Genomic DNA, 13,973 nt, shown 5'->3' on the forward strand with positions numbered 1-13,973 from the left:
CCCAGCCCCTCTTTTTTGTTTTGTTTTGCACTACCCAGAAGATACTCTCAACTCTGTGCTCAGAAATTACTTCTGGGGGCCAGAGAGATAGCATGGAGGTAAGGCGTTTACCTTGCATGCAGATGATTAGTGGTAAATCCTGGCATCCCATATGGTCCCCGTGCCTGTCAGGGGTGATTTCTAAGGGTTGAGCCAGGAATAACCCCTGAGCGCTGCCAGGTGTGACCCAAAAGCAAAAACAAACAAACAAACAAAAAAAAAATAGAAATTACTTCTGGCAAGCTAGAGAGACTATATGGGACGCCAGGGTTCCAACTTGTCAATGAAATGCAAGGCATACTCTTCCCTATTGTGGTATTGCTCTGACCCCAGATTCTTACATTGCATATTTGGTTTCATTTTAGAATGCAGACCACCAGTTCAGGATTTGGCCTTTCAGCAATTTCCTTTTGGGACGGGATCTCCAAAGAGGGGTGAAATGGTAAGATTTGCATGTTTCAAATCAATACTTTTATGTGGTGTGGGATTTCTCTGTGCTGAAGGCACATGTAGTTCTTAAAGTAGCCCATTACACCATCTATACTTTTTGCACTCTGGGAGAATACTGAGCTCATCATTGGGAGAGGTTGCTGTTACTTTCACCTGAGTGCAAAATTCAATGCAATAAGTTTTTTCTCTCTCTCTCCCTCTTTTTTTTTTGTTTGTTTGTTTGTTTTTTGTTCTGGGGCCTCACACAGTGACACTCAGGGATTAATCCTGGCTGTGTGCTCAGAAATCTCACTTGATTAGGGGGACCAAATGGGACTCTGGGGGATCTAACCCACCGTCCATCCTATGTCAGCTGTGTGCAAGGCAAACACACTACCACTGTGCCGCTGGTCCAGCTCCAAGTTTTCATTTTGTTTGTATTTTTTGCTTATGGGCCACACCGGTAGTGCTCAGGGTTACTCCTGGCTCTGCTCAGCAATCACTCCTGGCATACTCGGAGGCCATATTGGATGCCGGGGATCGAACCTTGGTCACCCATATCAAGGCAAACGGCCTATCACTGACTGTGCTATCAGTCCATTCCCTCAATAAGTTCTAACCTAAAGTTATTAATCATATTTTCCACACTAAGAAAATGCTATGATTTATGGTGGAAAGGGGTTAGGGAGTGAATAAATATTTTTCTTTTGATTGATAAAATGTTAGGTCAAGGGCCCGGAGAGATAGCATAGCGGGGTTTGCCTTGCAAGCAGCCGATCCAGGACCAAAGGTGGTTGGTTCGAATCCCGGTGTCCCATATGGTCCCCCGTGCCTGCCAGGAGCTATTTCTGAGCAGACAGCCAGGAGTATCCCCTGAGCACCACCGGGTGTGGCCCAAAAACAAAAAAAAACAAAACAAAATGTTAGGTCAAGTGTGTTTTTTCTTTATTACTTTTGTTTCAGTTTTGGAAGAGACACTGATTTTCCTAGCTCTGTACTCGGAATCACTCCTGACTGGCTCAAGGGACTCTATGAGATGTAAGGGATCGAACCAAGATTGCCCATGTGCAAGGCAAATACGCTACCCTCTGTGCTATCAATCAGGCCCAGTTCGAGTGTTTAAACTACTCATTTGATAGCTGAATTCATATTTCAGTGGAAAAGTCTTTTTTCTGTGGTGTTGGAAACCTGAATTTCATCCCCAAGCCCCCTTAAGTTTGATCGGGGACACACAGCCAGAGTAAACATTAGCATTTCTTGTTGGGGTTCCTAATAGTATATATAGAAACTAAAAAAGTAAAGAGAACTCTTTGATGTGTGGGAAGAATATGCCTATAGTGGGGCTTATCTGTTTGGGAAAACACTTACATGCCTGTTGACTCAATGAAATGGAGACATTCTCACACTCAGGACGTCCACATCTGCAAAATTTGCTAGACCTAACAGTCAAAATAAAAATGGGAGCGATCAGTAGCATAGAGGGTAAGGCATTTGCCTTGCACAGGGCCTACCAGGGTTCAATCTTTGGGAACCCATATATGATCTTCCCAGTACTATTAGTAATGACTCCACAAAGCCGAAAGTAATTCCTGAGTGTCACTCAGTTTTCCCCAAAACACACACACACACACACACACACACACACACGCAAAGGCCTGTAAGTACATCTGATAGTGTGCCTGCCTTACACGCAGCGACCCAGAGTTTAATATATGTTCTCTGAGCACTGTGAAGATTAAAGTCTGAGTGCAGAGCAAGGAGTAGCCTCTGAGCATAGCTGTGTGTGACCCAAAGAAAGAAAAGAAAACATTACATACATAAGAGAAAAAGCTTGGATGATGGGTTGGCAACCTCATGGACTTAGCCTCGTCTCTCTTTAAAGTACAGTATTTATTTATATATTTGATTTTCGGCTCACACCCGGTGACACTCAGGGTTTACTCCCGACTCTGTGCTCAGAAGTCTCTTGGGCCCAGAGAAATAGCACAGCGGCGTTTGCCTTGCAAGCAGCCGATCCAGGACCAAAGGTGGTGGTTCGAATCCCGGTGTCCCATATGGTCCCCCGTGCCTGCCAGGAGCTATTTCTGAGCAGACAGCCAGGAGTATCTCCTGAGCACCGCCGGGTGTGGCCCAAAAACCAAAAAAAAAAAAAAAATCTCTCCTGGCTCATGAAACCATATGGGATGCCAGGGATTGAATTTAGCTAGGTCTGTTCTGGGTTTGTCACATGCAAGGCAAATGCACTCCTTCTATGCTATTGCTCTGGCTCCCTTTTATTGTTAGGGCCAATTTACACAGGGAAGAAATTTAAAATAAAGGCTACCCTTTTCCATAACACTGGTCTGTGGTATTTACTGCACAAGTGTTGGGGAGAAGGGGCAAGATACCAGAGAGAACACAAAACCCACACTAGGAGAGCCTTTTTTTGTACCCAATAATTAGTGGTTTAGGGTCCAAAAATGACCTCCTTGCCCTTTTTCTCAGACCACAACTAACTAGTCAACTTTCTTTACTGGATGTCTACCTGTTTCCACATATATCCACACCTGTGGACAATTGAGTTTTTGTGGTTGAAATCATAGTTGAGGGCCTGGTTTTCTTTTCTTTTTTTTTTTTTTTGGGTTTTGGGCCACACCCATTTGATGCTCAGGGGTTACTCCTGGCTATGCGCTCAGAAGTGCTCTTGGCTTGGGGGGACCATATGGGATGCCGGGGGATCGAACCTCGGTCCGTCCTACCCTAGTGCTTGCAAGGAAGACACCTTACCTCTAGCGCCACCTTCCTGGCCCTGAGGCCCTGTTTTTTTGTTTGTTTTGTTTTTGGTTTTTGGGCCACACCCGGTGACGCTCAGGGGTTACTCCTGGCTATGTGCTCAGAAGTCGCTCCTGGCTTGGGGGACCATATGGGATGCCAGGGGATCGAACCGCGGTCCGTCCAAGGCTAGCGCAGGTAAGGCAGGCACCTTACCTCTAGCGCCACCGCCCAGCCCCTGAGGCCCTGTTTTTAAAGAAGGAGACTGGAAATGAAGAAAGAAGTAATTGGGGCCGGGAAGGTGGCGCTAGAGGTAAGGTGTCTGCCTTACAAGCGCTAGCCTTGGACGGACCACGGTTCGATCCCCCGGTGTCCCATATGGTCTCCCCAAGCCAGGAGCGATTTCTGAGCTCATAGCCAGGAGTAACCCCTGAGCGTCAAACGGGTGTGGCCCAAAAACAAAAACAAAAACAAAAAAAAAGAAGTAATTGGACTAACTTGTGTTTTTCCACAGGGAAACAGCAACACCCGGTGGGACGGGGGTATTCCTGTGTTGTGGAACACAATCAGAAGGACACTATCCTGCCTGCACCCTGGTGGAAATGAGGACTCATGGGGCATCTGTTCTGGAGAAGGCCAAAATGAAGTGAGCATTCTCGCTGAGAATCCCCAGTCTGCTGGGCACAGCAACCCTAAGTCTAATCTGTCCAGTTCCTCTACAAAGATCACCACACTTGGGCCACCCTGCCCTGAGCAAACAGTGTTTGCTAGAATTCCCTCACAGCGAAAGTTGAACAAGCTCATTCGCTGCGGAGTGGAGGCCCCAGAGTGTAAGCATTGTGGGGGGGCCTTCCCATGTGCTTGGCATTGTGATTTACCACCAGACACCCTCAGTGCACAAAATCCTTCTGAAGGTCAGCAAGATAGACATGGTCTTTGCCAACTGTCACACCCAAGTGACCCTAAGGAGGTCTGTATGGAAAAGAAATGTCAGACACTTCCAGCAGGTGGCAAGGCCTCTCACCCCTCAGTCCTTCCTACACCCATGAAAATTCAAATTGGAGAAAAGCCTTATACTTGTCAGGAATGTGGGAAGGTCTTTACTCACTCCTCATTTCTTTCTAGACACATGTATATTCATACAAGAGAGAAACATAAATGTCAAAAGTGTGAGAAGGTCTTCTCTTCATCCTCAAAACTTAGTATACACATGAGTATTCATACTGGAGAGAAGCCGTATTCATGTCAGGTTTGTGGAAAGGCCTTTGCTCAATCCTCTAGCCTTTATTTACACAAGAAAATTCATTCAGGAGAGAAACCTTATACCTGTCAGGAGTGCGGGAAAGCCTTCGCTCGATCCTCAAGCCTTTTATCACACAGGATAATTCATACAGGAGAGAAACCTTATACCTGTCAGGAGTGCGGAAAAGCCTTCGCTCAATCCTCAAAACTTTTAATACACAAGAAAATTCATACAGGAGAGAAACCTTATACATGTCAAGAGTGCGGGAAAACCTTCTCTCGATCCTCAAGACTTTTATCACACAGGATAATTCATACAGGAGAAAAACCTTTTACATGTGAGGAGTGCGGAAAAGCCTTCGCTCAATCCTCAAAACTTTTAATACACAAGAAAATTCATACAGGAGAGAAACCTTATACATGTCAAGAGTGCGGGAAAGCCTTCGCTCATTCCTCATACCTTTTAATACACAAGAAAATTCATACAGGAGAGAAACCTTATACGTGTCAAGAGTGCGGGAAAGCCTTCACTCGATCCTCAAGACTTTTATCACACAAGGTAATTCATACAGGAGAGAAACCTTATACGTGTCAGGAGTGCGGGAAAGCCTTCGCTCAACGTGCAAACCTTTTAACACACAAGAAAATTCATTTAGGAGAGAAACCTTATACATGTCAGGACTGTGGGAAGGCTTTTTATTATTTTTCAGGCCTTTATAAGCATAAGAAAATTCATTCTAGGGAGGCACACAGTGTGTAAAGAGTATAGGAAGGCTCTTACTCCTTTTCAAGCCACTTTATTAGTGTTTAAAATTATATCAGTATTATTTATTTTATTTATTTATTTTTGGTTTTTGGGCCACTCGCGGCATTGCTCAGGGGTTACTCCTGGCTGTCTGCTCAGAAATAGCTCCTGGCAGGCACGGGGGACCATATGGGACACCGGGATTCGAACCAACCACCTTTGGTCCTGGATCGGCTGCTTGCAAGGCAAACAAAAATTATATCAGTATTGTCTGCATGATCATACAATATGTTGGCATTGTTCTTACAACTGGTGTGAGATCAATCACTTGCATCTTGTACAGTCACTTTAGCATGGCAGTTGTGATACTGAGTGCACATCCAGGAATTGTCTTTGAGAACCACAAGGTGTGATCTCACCTACAAAGAAATATTTTAAATGAAATAATTCTGACATGGGATGTGAGAAGGCATTGGTTACTTTCGAATGTGCGTATTTGGGGGCAGAACAATAGCAATGCACCTCGGGCATTTGCCTTATCTACCAAGAGTAATTTTCAGCATAGTGTCAGGTGTATACCCTAAGTGCTGTAAGGTGTGTCTCCAAACAGAAAAAAAAAATGGATATTATGAATAAACCTTTATTTGTGTTTGTTTTTTTGTTTTTTTGTGCCATGCCAACAACACTTGGGTTACTCCTGGAGACCATATGGGATGCTCAGGAAGAAATTGCAGTAAGCCATGTACAGTGCAAACACATACACACTGTGCTATGTGTTTCACAAGCATGGAAAGTTTCACTCAGTCCTCAACCCTTTTCCAGCACAGGGATATTCATACAGGACAGATGTCTTATGTCAGGAGTGTCAAAACACATAGGTCAATATAATCATTCTGAATTAGACCTTTTGTGGGAAGGTCTTCAGTTCCCCTGGAAACTAATAGATATCACAATTCTGAATATTTGGAAGATACCAAGAAAGATCTTCAAATGATCCTCAGCCATTATATGAAGTAAATTTATATTAGACCTATACATATAGAAAGTTCCATTCTCAAGCTTGATTATATAAGTACTGATGGGGCAATAGGTAGATTTACTTAGTTGGACTTTGATTTGTAGCATTGTATACAGCCCCACATGCACCACCAGTATTAATTCCTGAGTGCAGTGTCAAGAGTGACTCTTGAGCAATGCCAGGTGTGGACAGAACCAATATAAGGAGAGAAACCTTTGTCAGCATATAAGGAATGTGGGGGGGTTGTTATCCAGCCATTAGAGTCTGGAATATTCCCATCTTATGGGTACATTCAGTGTTGTGTTTGGAAAGGAAGAAACCTCAGAACTTGCTCAGGACTGATCACAGTAAGACTTTGAAATCCTAGAGTTAATGGGTGGGAAGTTTTCACTGCATCCTCAGACCAAATTATTATAAAAAATTGATATTCTCGCATGCAATTGCCTGCTATCACTTTATGGTCACAGAAATCTCCCTGAATCAGGGCTGCAGCCATAGCACAGTGGTAGGGCAATTGCACGAGGCAGATACAGGACAGACCTGTTTTGATCCCTTGTGTCTCATATGGTCCCCTTAGCCAGGAGTGAGTTCTGAGCACATAGCTAGGGGTAACCCCTGAGCATTGCCATTGTGACCAATAAAAAGAAAGAAAAGAAGGAAGTCTCCCCGAATCAAACATGTTCATTTTTCACATCAGAGGCAACAAAAATGCAAGGGCTGGTACAGGCATTGTTGACAGGATTTTATGGCCAAAGTGCCCTGCAGGAAATGAGCCTGCACCACAATTTTTGCACTGGTTGTAGCCAGGCCCTCCCTTTTCCCAGCCTTTGCAGTGCCCCTGTTTGCTAATAGCAATGTCTGAGAGATTGAGGCTGGCTGGCTGGTGATTGAGAACCAAGTAAAGTAATACCAATAGCCCATGACTTGGGGCTATATGTTTCATTCTTTGATCCAACTCTGCACCTGGTGTCTCTACTGGTCCAGGGATCTTTGTGGAGAGCAACCAGAAGGCTACAGCGAGTCCTATTTTTTCCTTGCCTTTTAGGGAATCAACCACTGCAGTGTTCAGGAGCTACTCCTGGCTTTGCACTCCTAATCATTGTTATTTTTATTAGATGGACTAATATTTAACCTCACTTTGTCAGTTGGATCCATACTTCTATGAGAAGGACTCTGCATGGAAATGGAAAACTGAATTTCATGATTGTCATGGTATGTAAGGCCACGACCCCCACCAGGTTGATTGCAGAGCACAGAACCAAGAGAAATGAGCCCTGCCTGCACGGGACACACAAACTAAAAACAAATGAAACAAAATTATTTTTAGCCACACCCGTTTGAAGCCCAGAGGCTACTCCTGGCTATGTGCTCAGAAATTGCCCCTGGCTTAGGGGGAACATGTGGGATGCCAGGGGATCCAACCACAGTCTGTCCTAGGCTAGCGCTTGCAAGACTGACGATGCCTTACCTTTAGTGCCACCTCTCCAGCCCCCAAATGGAACAATTTTTTTTTTTTTTTTTTGGTTTTCGGGCCACACCCGTTTGATGCTCAGGGGTTACTCCTGGCTAAGCGCTCAGAAATTGCCCCTGGCTTGGAGGGGCCATATGGGACGGCGGGGGATTGAACCGTGGTCCTTCCTTGGCTAGCGCTTGCAAGGCAGACACCTTACCTCTAGCACCATCTCTCCAGCCCCCAAATGAAACAGATTTAAAAAAATTTTTTTTTTTTTTTTGTTTTTGGGCCACTTGCGGTGTTGCTCAGGGGTTACTCCTGGCTGTCTGCTCAGAAATAGCTCCTGGCAGGCACGGGGGACCATATGGGACACCGGGATTCGAACCAACCACCTTTGGTCCTGGATCGGCTGCTTGCAAGGCAAACGCCACTGTGCTATCTCTCCGGGCCCAGATTTTAAAAATTTTAAAGTTAAATGAAAAAGTGAAAAAACAGGGCCAGAGAGATAGCATGGAGGTAAGGCGTTTGCCTTTCATGCAGGTTGGTGGTTCAAATCCTGGCATCCCATAAGGACCCCTGAGCCTGCCAGGAGCGATTTCTGAGCATAGAGCCAGGAGTAACCCCTGAGTTCCGCCGAGTGTGACCCAAAAACCAAAAAAAAAAAAAAAAAAAAAAGAAAAAGTGAAAAAACACATTGATGTTTGGAAAGAAAGTGCTTATAGTGAGATTTTTTTCTTTGGACCACACCTGGCTGTATTCAAAAGTTCCTTCTAAACTCTACAATCAATAATTACTCCTACGGCTATAGGGTATCCTAGGGTATGTTGGGAAGTAGACCTGAACTTGCCATGTGCAAGGAAACCACCTTCCCCCATATATATATATATATAGTTCTAATATGTATTAGGAGGTATATATATCCTAATGAGATAGATGTTCTAAATGGCAAATATAGTCCTTTTCATTGGGTGGGGGGAGAATACCACCTGGCCTTCAGACATGTGCTCAGTGGCACCACACTGACCTATAATCAAGCACCAAACCTGGATGGCAATGCCATCCATGGACCATTGCCCTGATATTCCTAAGGAGGGGCTGTATTTGAATTAAGAAAAGAAGACAGGTGGGTCTGGGGTGATAGCCCAGTGGGGAGAGTGTTTGCTTTGTATGCAGCTGATCTGAATTTGATGTAAGGCATCACATATGGTCCTTCTGCCTGCCAGGAATGATTCTTGCATGGATAGCCACCAGTAATCCTTGAGCACCACCACATGTGGCCCCAAAGCCAACAGGGGACAATATATAGGAGGGAACATGGTTTCCTTGCACAAGCCTAGTTCAGGTTCAATTCCCAACATCCCCTAGGTTACCCCATACCAGACAGGAGCAATTAATGATTGCAGAGTTAGAAGAACTCTTGAATATAGCCAGGTGTGGCCCAAAGAAAAAGTAAGTATCTCACTATAAGCACTTCTGTGTTTCTGCTGTGAATGATATAATTGAGACATTCTCACAACTGATTTCTCTGCACATCTATAAAATTTTCTCATCCTGGGGCCAGGTAGATAGCATAGCAGTACTGCATTTGTGGGGTGGCACATCCAGGTTACTCAGGGTTTACTCCTGGATCTGCCATCTGGAATCATTCCAGGAGACCACATAGTGTGCCAGATATCAAACCCAGATCAGCCAAATGCAAGTCAGACACATGTGGCCAACTTCAGAGGGACCCGGTTTGATTCGGGCATCCCATATGGTCCCCCAGGCTGCCAGGGACGATTTCTAAGTACAGATCCAGGAGTAACCCCTGAGCACAGCTGGGTGTGCCCCAAACCAAGCAATCAATGAAGAAATAATTTTTTTTTTCTCATCTTGTGTGGAAAAGAAAAGCCATTAGGTTGTTGCATGGAATTTCCATCCATGGAGCTTTTTTGCATTGAATGAGCCAAAGCAGGGGAGATATACAGATTAAGAAAAGAAGACATGGGGCCGGCGAGGTGGCGCTAGAGGTAAGGTGCCTGCCTTGCAAGCGCTAGCCAAGGAAGGACCACGGTTCTATCCCCCAGCATCCCATATGGTTTCCCCCCCCAACCCAGGGGCAATTTCTGAGCACTTAGCCAGGAATAACCCCTGAGCATCAAACGGATGTGGCCAAAAAAACAAAAAAGAAAAATAGTAAAGAAGACATGACAGCAAAAACCGTGATTGTGAAGAGCTTTTACTGGGCCCAAAGTGAAAGACTTCGGTATTAGACAACTTAGCATGCTGGGAGCCTGTAGTTGTAGTTGGTCTTATGCCAGGATACTTCAAGGGTAAGGTCTCCCTGTTTTTAGGCCAAAAATTTTTCACTTCTTTTTTCCCCAAGTTTTTCTATGCCTATTCAAACAACAACTGCCATACACACACCTCTTTATGATGGTTTTTTTGTTGTTGTTTATCTCTTAACTTTAATTTGGTTTTTGGATAACACCCGGAGGTGCTCAGGGGTTGATCCTGGCTTTGTGCTCAGAAATCACTCCTGGCAGGCTCTGAGGACCATACGAGATGCCGGGATTCGAACCACTGTCCGTTCTGGGTCTGCAAGGCAAATGCCCTACAGCTGTCCTATCTCTCCCACCCCTTTATCTCAACTTTAAAAAAAAAAAGAGCTTACTAAACCTTCTGCTATTGTATTGACTTTATTGGAGATTTGTAAATGTACTTGATATGAGCTTTCTCTTCACTTTATTTTATTTTGTTTCGTTGTTTTTGTTTGTTTGTTTGTTTGTTTTATTTTTGAGTCACACCTGGCAATGCTCAGGAGTTACTCCTGGCTCCATGCTCAGAAATCGCTCCTGGCAGGCTCGGAGGACCATATGGGATGCCACCATCCTCCTGCTTTCAAGACAATCGCCTTACCTCCATGCTACCTTTCTGGTCCTCATTCTCTTTATTTTTTATTTATTTATTTCTTGGTTTTGGGGCCACATCCAGTGGCGCTCTGGGGTGACTCCTAGTTATGCGCTCAGAGATCGCTCCTGGCTTTGGGGATCATATGGGTTGCCAGGGATAGAACCTAGGTCTATCCTGGATCAGCTGCATACAAGGCAAACGACGTTCATGTGCGCCATCACTCCGGCCCTGTCCATTTTCTTTTTTAGTTTTTCTTTTAATTTTATTTCTATTTTTCTCAACTTTGCTTTTCATTATCTTGAAATAAATATATCACGATCAGTTATGTCAACTATGTGATACAATTTTATTTATTTTTTTGGGCCACACACAATGACACTCAGGGGTTATTCCTATTTATGTGCTCAGAAATCACTCCTGGCTTGGGGGGCCATATGGGATGACCTGGATCGAACTGCAGTCCGACCTAGGCTACTGCGGGCAAGGCAAACACCTTACTGCTTGTGCCATTGCTACCGCCCCACATTTTTTTAAGTAATAAAATTTTGAAAAAGAATGGGTCAGGAGCTGGAGCAGTAGCACCGCAGTACCGTCTTTTCCTTACATGCTGCTATCAAAGAGAGAGCAATACCTACTGTGTTAGGGTGTTGGCCCATCTTCTAAAAGCGCTTCTCTCATACTTTCCTTAAGAAAGGTTTGTCTCCATTATAAACTTTCACATTTCGTAAGAATTGAGGACTTCAAAAAAGGCCTTCTCATATTTCTTTAATATAAAAGGTTGACCTTGATTCAATCCACAGCATCCCCTAGGGTCCCCCAAGTCAGGGCTCATTTCTGAGCTTCACTAGGTGTGGGCCCCCTCCCCCCAAAAAAGGTGGCCAGAGATATACTAGAGCAGTAGGGCATTTGCCTTCATGCTTCATGCTTCAAGATATATCTGGGTTCAATCTCCGGCATCCCATATGATACCTCAATCCAGGTGCCATTTCTGAGCACATAGCTAGGAGTAACCCCTGAGAGTCACCAGATGTGGTCCCCCCAAAATATTTTAAAAAGAGAATACAGACTGGATCTACACAACAGTGGTAGGGTGTGTGATTGGGTTCAATATCTGGCACATCATGTGGTCTCTGCTCCTAACAGGAGTGATTCCTGAATGCAGATTCAGGAGTAAACCCTGATCACCCTGGGTGTACCATCCCACAAAAAAGAGCATATAAGAGACAGGGCCAGGTAGTTCATATTGGTGGCTATGTGTGTGCCTTGCAATTCGACTTAGCTTTGATCTTAGGCATCCCATATTGAAAACCAATCTTATGTGTGAGGTTTATGGGAAGGCCTGACACATTACTATTCATTGAAGAAATCATATTGGAGAGTAACCTTTTTATATTAAAGGAATATGAGAAGGCCTTTTTTGAAGTCCTCAATCCTTACTAGAAATGTGAAAGTTTATAATGGAGACAAACCTTTCTTAAGGAAAGAATGAGAGAAGAGCTTTTAGAAGATGGGCCCACATCCTAACACAGTCGGTACTGCTCTCTCTTTGACAGAGGCCATGTGGATTCGATCCCCTGCATCTATTTGGTCTCTTGGCACCTGAGTATAGAGCCAAGAGTAACTCTCTGCTTCACCTTGTGTAGCTCACGAGCCAAAATAAAATTCTAGAGGCCATGCTGGAGAGATAGCACAGCTAGCAGTATGGCCTTTGCCTCGCATGCAGCCTATCCAAGACAGACAGTGATTCGAATCCTGGCATCCCATATTTCTCCTGTGCCTATCAGGCAATTTATGAGCACAGGTCCAGGAGAAACTCCGAGTGCCACTGGGTGTGACACCGCAAACATCTATAGGCCAATCTTAACATTACCAAACCTAACCATAGTGCAGCCAGGTTGCAGCCATCTTAGTGAATTTTGAAGAGCTAGATGTGGAAAGTCAACGAAACCCTGAATGCTAGAATCCTGTAACCACAATAACTCCATCTACTAAAAAAAAGGTCCTTGGGGCCGAAAAGATAGCATGGAGGTAAGGCGTTTGCCTTTCATGCAGAAGGACGGTGGTTCGAATCCCAACATCCCATATGGTCCCCCGTGCCTGCCAGGGGCGTTGTCTGAGCATAGAGCCAGAAGTAACCCGAGAGCTGCCAGGTGTGACCCCCCCCAAAAGAAACAACAAAAAACAAACAAACAAACAAAAAAGGTCCTTATCTTGAAGCTAGAGTTGGAAAATCTGCAGACCACAAGCCCATGAGAGTAGGGGGAAGTGCAATAGCACAGCGGGAGGACAATTGCCTTGCATGCTGCTTAACTAAGGGCTGACCCAGATTTTATCCTCAGCATTCCATATGGTTCCCTGAGCCTGTCAGAAGTGATTTCTGAACGCAGAGCCAGGAGTAATCTCTGAGCAGCCACGGATGTGGCCCCAATACAAAACAAAACGAAAGCACGTTTCTATAAAAAGCTCATTGTCTCCTCGACAATTATCTAGAACATTCTCAAATTGGTGCAGGGTGTATTACTTGAAAATGTACCTTTGCACGGAAAGTTGGATTGCTTGCTATAAGCACTCTAATTGCCATGGGAACCAATGGGAAAGGGAACTTTCATATAATGTTTTTCTTGAAATTCAGCCATTGATGGGGCTGGAAGGTGATGAAATGGAGCTCTCGGGCCTGAAGGTTCAGGATAGCAGCGGGTAGAAAACTCATAGGCAGTCAGGCTTCAGGAGATATCAGCTTTATTCAGTGGATAAGGCTGAAGACCCGCAGGCTGAACAGGGTGGCATAGCGGCGGGTAGAAAACTCATAGGCAGTCAGGCTTCAGGAGATATCAGCTTTATTCAGTGGATAAGGCTGAAGACCCGCAGGCTGAACAGGGTGGCAGACGAGTGGCTCCAGCTGGAGGAGAAAGACCTCATCCTCCATCCCATCACCTTCCAGCCCCATCAAGGGCTGAATTGCAACAGTTTTATGCCAGAAACAGGCAGGTAGAACTTCCTCAAACTCCTATAATTTGTAGTCAATGAAACTGCATTATTGCTGTGAAAAACAATGTTCTGTTTATTTTGGCCACTCAAATAGGCTCTTGTTTATATAACCTATGTTGCCACTGACAACATCTCAAACCTCAATTACACCTAGAAACAGCTAGAATGTCCTTCAAATGGTACAGTGTATAATATTTGAAAAGGCACAAGACAGTTTGCTGCATGGAAGGCAAGGACTTTGCCTGGTGCATCATCACTCACCAAGACACCTTTCGGAACTAGGGGTTTTCGGGGCTGCAGGGAGCTGGAGAGACAGCAGGGCATAATGGGCATTTTCCTGGCAAAGGGCTGACGTGGTTCGAATCCTGGCACCGATCACCGATCCGATCCGAGGGAGTCCTCGTGTCTCCCGGAGT

General features: G+C 44.8%; 2 protein-coding genes across 2 annotated transcripts in view; one reads left to right on the top strand and one right to left on the bottom strand.

Annotated features, from left to right (window-relative positions):
• ZNF91 (zinc finger protein 91) overlaps positions 1-5,279 on the top strand; it is a 693,978-nt gene extending 688,699 nt beyond the window's left edge. The window contains 2 exon segments of the mRNA XM_049786227.1: positions 4,235-4,706; positions 4,875-5,279. Coding sequence (XP_049642184.1) covers positions 4,235-4,706; positions 4,875-5,221 — 819 coding nt within the window. The 3' untranslated portion in view covers positions 5,222-5,279.
• The window catches only part of LOC126027241 (zinc finger protein 93-like), a 594,792-nt gene that overhangs the window by 559,353 nt on the left and 21,466 nt on the right, over positions 1-13,973 (bottom strand). The window lies entirely within an intron of this gene.

This window comes from Suncus etruscus, chromosome 14 (genome assembly GCF_024139225.1).
Source record: "Suncus etruscus isolate mSunEtr1 chromosome 14, mSunEtr1.pri.cur, whole genome shotgun sequence".
Lineage (NCBI taxonomy): Eukaryota > Metazoa > Chordata > Mammalia > Eulipotyphla > Soricidae > Suncus > Suncus etruscus.